At 32.8% G+C, this 12,554-nt stretch overlaps 1 protein-coding gene across 5 annotated transcripts in view; it reads left to right on the top strand.

Annotated features, from left to right (window-relative positions):
* LOC136035340 (UDP-glucuronosyltransferase 2B19-like) overlaps positions 1–12,554 on the top strand; it is an 84,368-nt gene that overhangs the window by 45,781 nt on the left and 26,033 nt on the right. For all 5 annotated transcript variants that reach the window (XM_065717083.1, XM_065717081.1, XM_065717080.1 and 2 more), the window contains 2 exons: positions 4,761–5,011; positions 10,012–10,173. In XM_065717083.1, the coding sequence (XP_065573155.1) occupies positions 4,761–5,011; positions 10,012–10,173 (413 nt within the window). The remainder of the gene's footprint in view (positions 1–4,760; positions 5,012–10,011; positions 10,174–12,554) is intronic.

Here is a 12,554-nt window from a genome sequence, read left to right on the forward strand (position 1 = left end):
TTTAAAATGTAAAACTGTAAATGCCAAAGTCGCATATATAGTTATTTTTAAATGAAGAAATTTCCGTGTTTTATTTTCATTCTTCGACAGTTTATTATTATTTTTTCATTTTCATTCTTCGACTTTATTTTTATTGAACAGTTTTCTGAATTGTTAAAAATACAACCAACGACTATAGACAGCAATTTTCTTGCAGAAACAGAATTGCGTTTCCTCGCCAAAGCACAGTCACTTTTAAAATTGTTATTAACATTGTTTAGTAGGGACAACGAAAACGTGTCTTCATTCGCTTTTCATTCTTCAACAATTTATTATTATTTTTTCATTTTCAATCTTCGACTTTACTTTCATACAACAGTTTTCTGAACTGTTAAAAATACAACTAGCAACTATAGGTAATAATTTTCTTGTAGAAACAGAATTGTGTTTCCTCACCGAAGCGCAATCGCTTCTGAAATTGTCACTAAAATTGTTTAGTGAGGACAACGAAAACCTGCCTTCATTCGCCTTTTCCCAGTGGAGTTGGCTAAACGTCGTTGGTATCAATGACCAAGAACCCCTTGATGGGGCAGGAACAGATACATCCTATTTAAGTATACCAAGATTGGTTAAAAATTTCAACACAGTCTTGTCAGATTCAACAAACAAAGCAGAATGAAGGTTGGAGTTTAAGACAAAATTCTTACACAGCACGGTAAATTTTGTCAAGTGAAAATGACAAAATTCTGGCTGGTATATCAGATTGAGAGCAAAGTTCTTCAGTCTTCCAAGAACAATGTCAATAAAAAGACTCAATGCTACAATGCTACGTTCCATGCTACTACTTCTGCTAACATCTCACTCCAGCACTAAGCCACATGAGGACAATGCATTAACGCATGCCTTTCCTCTATCCTAATCTTTAACCCCCCCCCCTCTTTGCAACCTACCAAGAAATTCAAGTTGCATTAGTTACTTCCTTACAACCTCTCCAAACCCCATTCGGAGTAGATCTGCTTTAATCTGGCCCAAGATTGTTGGCCCTAAACGACGATCTTTGGAAACCTGTCATCCCTCATCTGCAGAGTGTGTCCTATCAATATTAATCTTTCTATCAGTATAGCCCTAGAAAAAAAGATGTATCCAATCTTTCATTAGGTGATCATAAATAAGACTTATAAAACTTTTCTCTTTATCTCTACTTAAAGCAAGGTCTTTATGTATGCAACTCTGGTCCAAAACAGAAGGAAGCTGGCGGTTGTTGTTCTCGTCAATATCACTTTGGGATATATCAAAGTTGGTAACCTCGAAAATTTGCTAGTATTAGTCAGCTTATCCGTATTGAAGTATTCTCTCACATTTTCTAAATTGTAGGGCAATAACTTAAGGTTTTTTCTCTTGCTGAGTTTTTTGCTAGCTAGACCCCCTGACCCCCATTGCATTTCCTGGCTGAAGGGTCATGAAGCGGAGATCAGCACCGCCGGTTTGGACCTTAAGAATCTAGTGCCGTCCTACCTACTTACTTACTTTGCCAGCTAGAGTGAGCTTCTATCCTAATTTTTCCTAGCCTGTTCAAGCTAAGATATTTAGCATTTGCGAATGGACAAACTCATAAATTTGAAAAGAATTGTCATTTTATTTAAATTCATTTTGTTTAAACCTACTTATATAGACCGTTAGATGAGGTACTTTTGTGGTTGCTTTATACAGTGAAAGTTGTATTTGTATTTACAGATTTTTTAACACAATTATCGACGATAATGAGCTCTGGTTGAATGCCATTTTTTTGGCAATAAATTCCAATAACTGTTCTAAATGAACACAAATAAAAAGCACCTGCGGTTAAGACTATTATAAAGGACTCGCAAAAATATTACAAGTCATATTAACCAAGTTAAAGCCTCGTACGTGTCTTTCCTGTGTAATGAGGTTTGTAATCAAAAATTATAATTAAAACTCCATTTTATTATAAAAAAAAATTCAGTTTTAAAGTCTTAGCAACTCAGCTGACACAAAATGTCAAATTTCTTTACTGTCAACAAAGGATTTTTTCTCCATTTAATAATTTGTAGTTGGAACATTCCAATTTCCAACTATGTAGTTGGAACATAAGAAATATGTTAAATTTCTATGTTGGATCTTCAACTCTACAAGGTTTATTTTCAGAGATTTCCTAAAGAAAGGTAATTTTAAAAGTAATAATAATGCGATATTTTCACTTCTTAAGCGTTATTTTTTAGAGTCAAGAAATTACAAGGCCCTTATTATATTGAGTATCTTTTAGTGTCTAGCGACTTTGTAATAATTAATCTGAATTTTTTCGAAAGATACAGATATAGTATTTTTCAAATTTTGACTCCAAAAATCAGTTCTATTTTCTTGGTTTGTAGAACACCTATCATGTCTCGACCCCCCACCCCTTTCTTCTATGTTCTACTATTATGTCTTTGTCTCTCCTTTTTTACTGCTCCAATCATCTCTCTCTATATCTGTTTTTATCCCTTAATGTTGCTCTATCCTCTCTTTCTCTTTCGTCATTTCACTTTCTGAGTGTCTAGATGTATGATGTGTTGCTGTTACTCAAATTTTCTTCTAGTTCAACTCAATTCGTGTGACTACCCACAGTTTTACTCCACCTCCTTAGAAATGCTGTTGCCTTTAATGTTCTTTATCAAACCGAAGTTTCTCTTATCTTTTATGTATAGCTAACAATTTATCTATGTACCACTTCTAGAAGGGGCAATAGAAGAAACGTACCCCAGGTGGCAAAAATATTGAAGACAAATAGATATTGCATTAATACACAATAAAACTGAACTCTTTGCCAAACATTTAGTTTTAAGAAGTAGTTTCTTCAAATGTATTATTAGTTCAAGATGTTATAGCTTGAACATGTGATTGGCTGAAATCTAATCTTAGTTGCTGCTGAGGTCATACAAATTGAACTTTATTTCATCAAGGCCTGGAGCTTTTATACTTTTTTTTCTTCAGTATCACAAAATTGGAGGGTTATCCTGTAATTGAGGTGAACAGGTGCCTGCTTCAACCGTTGTTACTAGACTAAATTGTAACTTTGTTTAACAATATAACGGGAATTTACTCGACGTAGGTAACTTCGAAGACCTCACTGCCTTTCCATGACGAAAGTCAAATAGTTCAAAATAGGGATGAAACCTTTTTATTGACTGTGAATAGATATAAAATTATTTAACTGGATATTTCGAACACATATACAGTGTTCGTCATCAGCAGTAATGCAGTGATGATGAACACTGTATATGTGTTCGAAATATCCAGTTAAATAATTTTATATCTATTCACTGTCAATAAAAAGGCATCATCCCTATTTTGAACTGTTTTACTTTCGGGAATTTACTAGAATTCCTGTTATATTTATATTTTTTTTATATTTTGTTATATTTTTTTAGGATTTACTGGAATTTGTTTTGTTCAATACTTTTACAATGTTTACTGGTAATTTATATAAACAAAATATTGGCATTCTCGGAATGCTAGTCCAATTATAGCGAACTTGCTTATAAGTCAACTTAAAAACATGAATATATGATAAATAAAAACAGCCAAAGCTATGTAAAATATTACGTTTCAAATAATAAAAGATATCTGGCTGATCTCTTGATAATAATTTGCGTTTTTTTTATGGAGACTTCAAAAAAAAATTTTCCACGAGAGTTGATTTTGGAGCCTAGCTATGGGACAAGACAATCTGACCATTTTTTATATTTAAATATCAATATATCAGATAATAATAAATTAGTTTTTAAAATATGTTATAAAACTGATGATTTTAATTTTGAAGTAGTTAATTTCCCATTCCTCGAAAGTAATAAAAATTGAAACATCACTTATTCAGCTTTTTACTCCCAACTATTTAGGTATGCAAGAATTTGCACTATTCACCCAGATTTTAAAAACAGATGTCAAACGCTTAGCCAAAAATTGATCTGAAGAGGTTTTTCTGCCAATAAAATTAGGTGGCAATTTTAAAAAAATGAGTTTTTTGTATTATGAACTTTTAGGTAAATATAAAAAAAAATTATTGAGAAATGCTGAATGATATTTTAAGAAAATTTCTGTTTCATTTTTTTTTGGGATTTTTGCATTTGCATAAGGTATCCGGACCAGCTTGAAGGACTTCAAATCTATAATTGGTTCAAGAAACCAATAAAGCAGTTTGTTTTATAATCCACCTCCGGCCCATAGAGTTTTTAAGTTTTCCAGATATAAATTGAGTTTCACTGACCTATGGGATTCCAATATGGATAGAACTAATCTTATTTTATAGGTATTTTTTGAATAGTCTAAGTAGTATGCATGTGTTTCACAAGTTTTACCTAACGTAGGGATACCATAAAAGAGTTTTACGGTAGACGCTCCACCTTGCCGGGCAAGGAAAGTAAAGCGTTGAAACTCATTTAGACAGGTGGTATTCCTCTGATGAGCCATTCTGGAAGGTAATTACTTGGAAATGTTTCGTTAAATTTAAGATGCTTTTGCTTGTAAATTTACAGTGGCTTACATTTGTTAATGACGACTTTGAATTGATTTGGACATTTCGATTTGGTTGACGGTTCGGTTATACTGTTTTGTCCTATGTAATTGGATAGATAAGTAAGGCTGAAGCCTTGTTCAAGTGCTCGCTGATGGCTACTTATATTCACTACAATATAAAGGGTACAAACGCAGTCAAGACTTTTTTGCATAAATTTATTGAAGGAACTGAGAGTTGTCCCGTCACCAATTCTTTTATTTTCTTTTAGCTAATTCATGTGGAATGATATTTTCTTCTTTATTGAAAATACCCACCATTGGATTTTTGCAAATTGGGGCTGTTGGACTTGAAGGTCGCTACATTGGAGCTTTAAATCCCCCATCTGTGTCTTCTCAGGTTATGTCGGACTTGGGCGTTCCGAACACCTTTCTTGAAAGGACTTGGGGTTCAATTAATGCCGTAGCTGATTGGCTTATCCATAATTATGTTCAAACTAGGGTAGCTGTGTCTATCGCTGAGGTAAGCCCCAAAATCTTCTAGTGCTAATTCTACTATAAACTCTTCGAATAAAAATTCTTAAGGGTTTGATTGACATTGCGTTTTTCACTATAAAATGGCTGTAATTATTAGATACATTTTATGCTAGGTTTGGACCGAAGAATTTCTTTTTTAGATTGAGCTCATCTTAAGCGTTTTTATATTAAATTTAAAATTTTAGTTTGAGAGTTTGATTCATATCAAGAGAACTGAATGTTTTCAATACTCGGTTTGTAGAAATACCTACTAAAGAGGCTTATGATCATCCAATCACACTTGATTTGCAATTTGTTGGCTTGTTCAGGCGAATTTTCTTCTTTGAATGATCATGTTTGGAAATTTAAAATATTTGCAAGAAAACGCTGTCTTTCGAGCTTATTGTTCCAATGCATGTACTCTTAGAATACAAGAAGAAAATGTTGTATATATTTATTCCTTAAAGTACCAAAAACATCAAAATAAAGTATTTTCCTCTGGGCCCATCTTAGGTCTAATAATTCCTGAAATCCGTGATCTTCTAAGATTTCTTTTTTGGGTGTTTCAAGGTCACAAAGCTTCTAGGAGAGGGCTACATTTTGTCAGTGATGCCACTTTGGGCCGTGAAAAGGAATAAAGAATGCAAAATTAGCTAAACTTGGAAATGCTCTTCATCTGTAAAAATTCAAAGACTAAAAATCTGTTGAGTTCCAAATACAATTATTCCTTCAAAGGAAAGCCAAACCTTCTTAAACTGTCTAGTGTATTTTTTTAAGCTGATTTTGTACTAATTTCCCCCCACTTTTTTGTATAATTTGACTCCTATTGCTGTCAAAATCTGTATAACTGCATATGCAAGTCTTTTCAATTAAAAAATGTTTTACGATGTTTCCAAATTTCTTAATATTTAAGTTTCATACAACCAATTCTGACTCCAAAATCCAAATTTCCAAAAATCAGATTTCATTTGACTGTCAATGGTACCTAGTTTAACCAACGAGTTTCGTAGGGTATTAATTGTAACTCTTTTTGTGTGCTTAATCTGCTTTGATTTTTGGCGGTCATCTTGTTTTGATATCCCTGTTTGGTAATTTAGTTCTGAGCCATTGGCAATATTTTTGTATGCAAAACTGAATCTGTGACTACATAGTTTTTCCATCTGGCTTCGAAAAAAAGAAGAAGTGTGTCAGGTTTAACACGTTTCATTCTCGTCTGCATTCTTGAGCTTAATAAGGACACTAACCTTTAAATTGGAAGATGGTCAACAAAAATATTATTTTCTAATATTTATTTAAAGTAAGCGAAGGGGCTGGGTACCAACAAGAATAACAGGAACACCGAAAATATTTCTTTTGTTTACCCTGCAATTATACCCCTATTCTAACAGCAATTATTTTCTCAACTTCAGTAGCTTAGTTGTCAATGATGACTTGTGTTATACAAAACAGACATTTTCAGGTTGTCAGCACTTAATTTTCAAGAGTAAACCCTAATTCATGTAGAATGATATTTTCTTCGTTATTGAAAATACCCGACATTGAATTTTTGCGAATTGGGGCTGTTGGACTGGAAGGTCGCTACATCGATGATGACTTGTGTTATATAAAACAGAAATCTTCAGGTTGTCAGCTTTTTATTTTCAAGAGTAAACTCTTGAGTAGCTTCAGTTACGCAATTCTTTTCCTGGACTTTCATTTAAAAGAGCTTTATTCTTTAAGTACTCATAACCCTTATAACCCTCATCTAGAAAATGTTGGATTTTGTTTAAAGTAAGGGGCATGAAAAAGCTGACTTGGTGCTATTTACACTGATGCATTTTTTTAATATACTAATGCAAAGGTTGTCACACCGATCTTCAAAAATTAGGCCCCGGATTGACGTCACAGTTGGGTTTTAAGAGTCAATCTGGTCCAGTCCACTTTAAAGTATTTTTACCTTCTAGCCTCAAAATAGTTGATTGGCTCTTAACTGTACGCTTTCACGAGGATGCAAAAAACAATATTTTATATATTAAAAAATAGCGTTTAAAAAGATTTTCACATCCAAATATTTTTTCTAAACTATTTTTTATCGAACACTAAATAATTTCTTAGAAACCAATTTGACCAAGTACGGACTAAAACAAGGTAAAGAAGACTGACCTCGCTCAAGAACATAACCAAAGGTTAAAAATCATGGAAATTCTTTCCATCAGATCAGTGGCGTGATTCCATTAAACTAAAACACAGTTACTCTTCTTGTTCAATTGATCGGTTCATTTAAAACAGTACATGACAAAACCTGAACATTTATTTACTATATTAAATCTAAGGAAAACCCCATCCCTATCAATTTAATGTGAGGTGATATATGGGTTTTAGTGTATAGCGAAGACTGCGCTCAATAATTTATCGTGATCATTCAAACATAACGCATAGGTAGTTGTAGCTTAAGTGTTGTACGTTTTACGTTCAAGTAAAAAAATTCCATCGAATTATACAGGATTGAATTATACATACATCGAATTATACATCGAATGAGGCGATAAGGGGTAATGAAAAAGAATTTCAAGGATAACTTCAAGAAAGTATCAACCTAATGGGAGGGAGTAAAGAGTAGAATTCGGGCTTGATTACGTGGAAGAGTAGTTTCCATAGCTCTGTGTGTCTGTGGGTTTGGTACTATGATTTGTTATCAGCTGTTGGGGTACCAGTTATAAGTGCCCCGAGAATATAAAACTTCACTAATTTATCACACTTAATTTACTATGCCCAGCGTGAGTTAAATGTAATTATCTACTTCATTAACGTTCATTTAAATGTAAAATATAATGCTTGAATGCAGCCATATCCGCTCGGTTTAAAAGAAGTGTATTTTTATCTACCTCGTTGATTAATTTGTCCTTTAGAGGCAAATTCACTGAAAAAGGAACCAACAGAGGCGGAAGGAAGAAGACACAAATATAATTTTGAAGAATACTGCAAAACCTTGCTGTAAAATTTAATGAGTGTATATGCACGGAATATCTAATCTGTGTGGTGAAATTACATCCGGTTTTTCAGTAGCCCTACAACCACAGACTATACAACTACCGCGGTCACACAGTTTTGAATCATGTCAAGGTGCACTTAGATCCTAAGAAAAAAAAACTTGTTTTATTTTTTTTACATTTTTGTATTATAGTTGAGTTTCATCAAAATAGTAAAAGTTTTTTTCAGTCTCTTTGCAATCTCAATTATACCCCGGTTTTCAATAGCCTATCCAACAAATCATAGTTCAACAGATCAGATATGCTTGTATGAAGTGGCATTTTAAGGTTCATAATTTTCCACGGAGAAAATTTGGCCCAAAATCCATATTTTTTGGTACTCAAATCAGCCGCGTTCAAATTGCCTTTGGAAGTCTCTTTAGTCTCTAAATAGATGCAGGATTAGGAAATACTTAGAAACCGAAAAAACACAAGGTCTATTCAGAGATTACAAAGAAAAAGATGTTTATCCCGTTGTTGTTCAATAGCCTATCCACTTCACAGATTAGCTATCCTTGTATAAGTAACAATTTTAAGGTTCATAAGTCTTCCACAGAGAAAATCAGGCATGAAATCTATATTTGTGTATTTCAAGAATCAAATACAGGCAAAAATCAAACGCATTGCCAAATTTGTGACAGGAATAAGACTATTTTGAACCCAAATTTGACCTTTAGGAAAAAACAAGTTTGTCGAAAATATAAATTATTTTCAACTTAGTAAAACTGGGAATTTTTTGGAGACTCAAATCAGCCGTGTACAAGTTCCCTTTGGAAGTCTATTTAGACTCTAAAAAGAAGTTAGGTTAGAAAATACTTAGGAACTGCAAAATTACAAGGTCTATTCAGAGATTACGAAGCAAACAATGTCAGGGATATTAAGAAGAAAATAAGAAGAAAATATTTATTTTTGATCCTATTTTTATGCAAATTGTCATTTTTAATAATAAGAAATAAAAATGCAGGTGCAATGAGCTATATTGTTGAACCTATGCTGTAAAATTTTTTCTGACCTCAGTGTAATTGTTTTCCAACCCATCAAGTTTGATTGGAAAAAACCGTTTTTATCCGAATACCAAAAACTGAAAACAAAAAAAAGAACATCCTTTGGTGAAAACTATAAAAAATTAAACTAAAACAAGGGTTAGAGAGCATAGTAAGGAAACATTAAATAAATAAAGAAAAGAAGAACAAAAAAAAGAAAAGAGGAAGAAGAAAAAAAAGATGGGAAATAAAATATCAAAGATGACTAAGAAAAAAAAAACACTTGAAAAATCGATTTTCTAGAAAAAACGATCTGTCAAAATAGGGGAAGAACTAAATCATCAAGAATAGCGCTCCAAACGCTAAATATCCTCATATTTTAGATGTATCTGATGAGCAAGGGAAAGTCTAAACTAAAAAATGTTCTAACCTTAAATGGGTATTATGAAGGCACGTAATTCTACCTTCTAGCAAAGAAGGAAAATATTGAACTTAAGCTAGGGAATTTAAGGCACTGGGCAGAATTACGAAGCGCTATAAGCATGATACAATGTGGTGAGACCATAAAAACATGAACTAAAATAAAAGGCCTAAATCTCAATTTTGAAGGGTTTCAAAACAAAACGAGATTTCAATTCAGACACATATTGTCTAGGAGCATTTTAAGGGAAATGGAATGATTTTTTGTTATTAAAGTAAAAAAGAAAAATTTTATTTGCCTTTTGAAATGTAGGAAAATACTGGAAAGTAATGAAAAAAGCTTGATGTTCCAGTTACGGGTTTCTCAGATGAAAAGATTAAAAGCTTTGAATTTAAACGAGGACTTTTGAGGGGATAGGTAGAATGACAAAAGCGCTATGAGCCAATTGCAACAATTAATGTAGCGCTACACCCCAGTTTTAGTAGAATGTTTTCTCTCCTAGTTTCTCTCATCTTTTTTTTTTTCTTCTTTCAATTTTCTCTATTCTTGTTCCAGTTCCAAAGTATTTTTTTACCATGCTGTAATTCTATTTTAGAAATATTTGGATGAAGTTCCTGACGTCTACGAATTATTTGGAAGACTCGATTTGATAATTTCAGGCTCTCATCCTATAGTTGAGTTTCCGAAGTACATGCCTCAAAAAATGCTCTCCATTGGCTGTTTTCACTGCCGTCCAGCTCAGAGAATACAGAATAAGGTTGGTTTTCTTCTATTTTCTAATATATAGTTGAGCAGAATTCCATATACCTAAGAAACTCTGTGTTTTTTGTCACACATAGGGGGGGGGAGGGTCCAGTCCAACTTGGTATATTCTTCCGTAATTTTCACAAAATTGATCTGTTAGGTCTGTCTTTGTTTGTTGTTTTCCCTTTTGCTGTTTTGACAAATTTTGGCTTTCCTCTTTTGACGAATTTGCTTCTCCTCTTATGACAAATTTTCCTAAGCATGCACATCAATATTGCACATCGGTCTATTGTTTTATTCCCTTTAGTATATGCATCAGATTTTCCTTCCAATACCTTTTATTTCCTTACTTTCCCTTTTTTGTCGCTTTGAAAGGAAATATAAGAAAAAACAACACATTTAATACTCAATTGTCTAGAAGAATTTTACCTTGGTGGATGGCAAGATGGATACGAATATTTTGTTATTTTCATAATAAGTAGTTTGCTGACATCTATAATTTAGAATCTAGAGTCTAGAAAATGGCTTCGCTTAAATAAGACTGTAATTCTTAGCAATTTATTTCCTTTTTCGGATGTTCTCGTTGATTTGGGAATGACGAATTGCTGCTTGGCAATCGGTCATTGCTTGGTTCTTGGTAGTCGCCAAAGATCTTCAAATGCCCAAGCCACCAAGTTATCTTATTTGAAATAAAAATAATCTCTTTTCTTCATGACTTATTTTCAAAATTTTCTTTATTGTAGTTGCCGTCTCCAGTAAAAGTAACTCATACTGCCTACCTGATGTGATTTCCCGACATTTTGAGTTTAAAGATATTAGCTGTTTTTGGCTAGTCATAGTTTTGAAATGACTTAAAACCTTCAAAGGACTTTAATCAACAAAGACATTTTTTAAGTTGATATTTTTAGTAGCCTTGAAAACCTACATTAAAATGTTGAATTATTGTACCCCCTCCCTTGTTCCCTAATGAAATCCCTCTGTTTTTGCAAGCCTGTTATTGTACCTGTCAATGATCGGAAATCTAACTTGTTTCTGCTTTAAACATAATGTCAACGATATTTAGGTTTTTAATAAAATGGTATTTTTTTTTTCTCGAAAAACACTATTCGATTCTACCCTCCTTTGTTCTAACCTCCCTTGTTCCCTAATGAAATCCCTCTGTTATTACAAGCCTGTTATTGTACCTGTCAATGATCGGAAATCTAACTTGTTTCTGCTTTAAACATAATGTCAACGATATTTAGGTTTTAATAAAATGGTATTTTTTTTCGAAAAACACAATTCGATTCTATCGCCAGGAACCAATTAATGGTGGCACAAAACGTATCTTAGGTCGATTCGTGTTGTGATCTGAAGGACGCTTATTAATGTTTCGTTGCTACATATCTGTCTAAAATAATGGTTAAAAAAAGAATTACTGCTGAAGTCTTAGCACATCTACATTACTATACGAATATATCCTTGACTTATAATTAAATGAATCGGTAAAATGACATTTTTATCATCTTCTATTGTGTAATCCAACTATCAATAGTATGTACAAAGTTTTTGTATTCTTTCTGGTGCCCTTGGAATTTTATTGTTCGTCAGCTTCTTGGGATTCTTCAATTTCTTTCTTAAACCGCGGAAGTTGTTTCATGTCTTTTATTGCGTCGAAATGTATTGTTTATTCTTTCATTAGTATGACTTGCATTAATATAATTCAAAGACTAATTAACTGCAAGGATTTTGATGACATCAAAATTATCTATATAAATAAAAAAGATAGCTCCTCTACGGTTGTTGTATACCTCATTTTTGAGACAGAGATTATGGAAAATGTAGCTATGAGAGCTAACCTGGCAAACTATAAAAGACTTATAATGCTATTTGCAAGACTTATAATGTCACAGCTGCATTATGAAAAACGCAGTTATGAGAGCTATCGTGGCAAACTATAAAAGACTTATAATGCCATTTGAACGACTTCTAAGAGATTTATAAGTCTTATAGACTTATAACACTAACAAAGACATATAAAAGACTTGAAAAATACAGCTATTAGAGCTACCCCTGCAAACTATAAAAGACTTATAACGCCATTTGAAAGACTTATATAAAGACATATAAAAGACTTATAATTCCATAGCTGCATTATGTAAAATGCAGCTATAAGAGCTACCGTGGCAAACTATAAAATACTTATAATGCCATTTCTTCCATAATTTTATTTTCAAGTTGCTGCAACCCGAACTTAATAATCATGCGGTGTTGTTTGGCATTAGCATAATGCTTATACCTACAGCCCAACCCTTCTTAAACTAAACATGTTCTATTGACCGTTTTCTCCTATATTATTTTTTCTCAATTAAAAAGTTCGTGGTAATGAACTGTAAGTAAATAGCGATGCGGTTC

Source organism: Artemia franciscana, chromosome 14 (genome assembly GCF_032884065.1).
Source record: "Artemia franciscana chromosome 14, ASM3288406v1, whole genome shotgun sequence".
Taxonomy (NCBI): Eukaryota; Metazoa; Arthropoda; class Branchiopoda; order Anostraca; family Artemiidae; genus Artemia; species Artemia franciscana.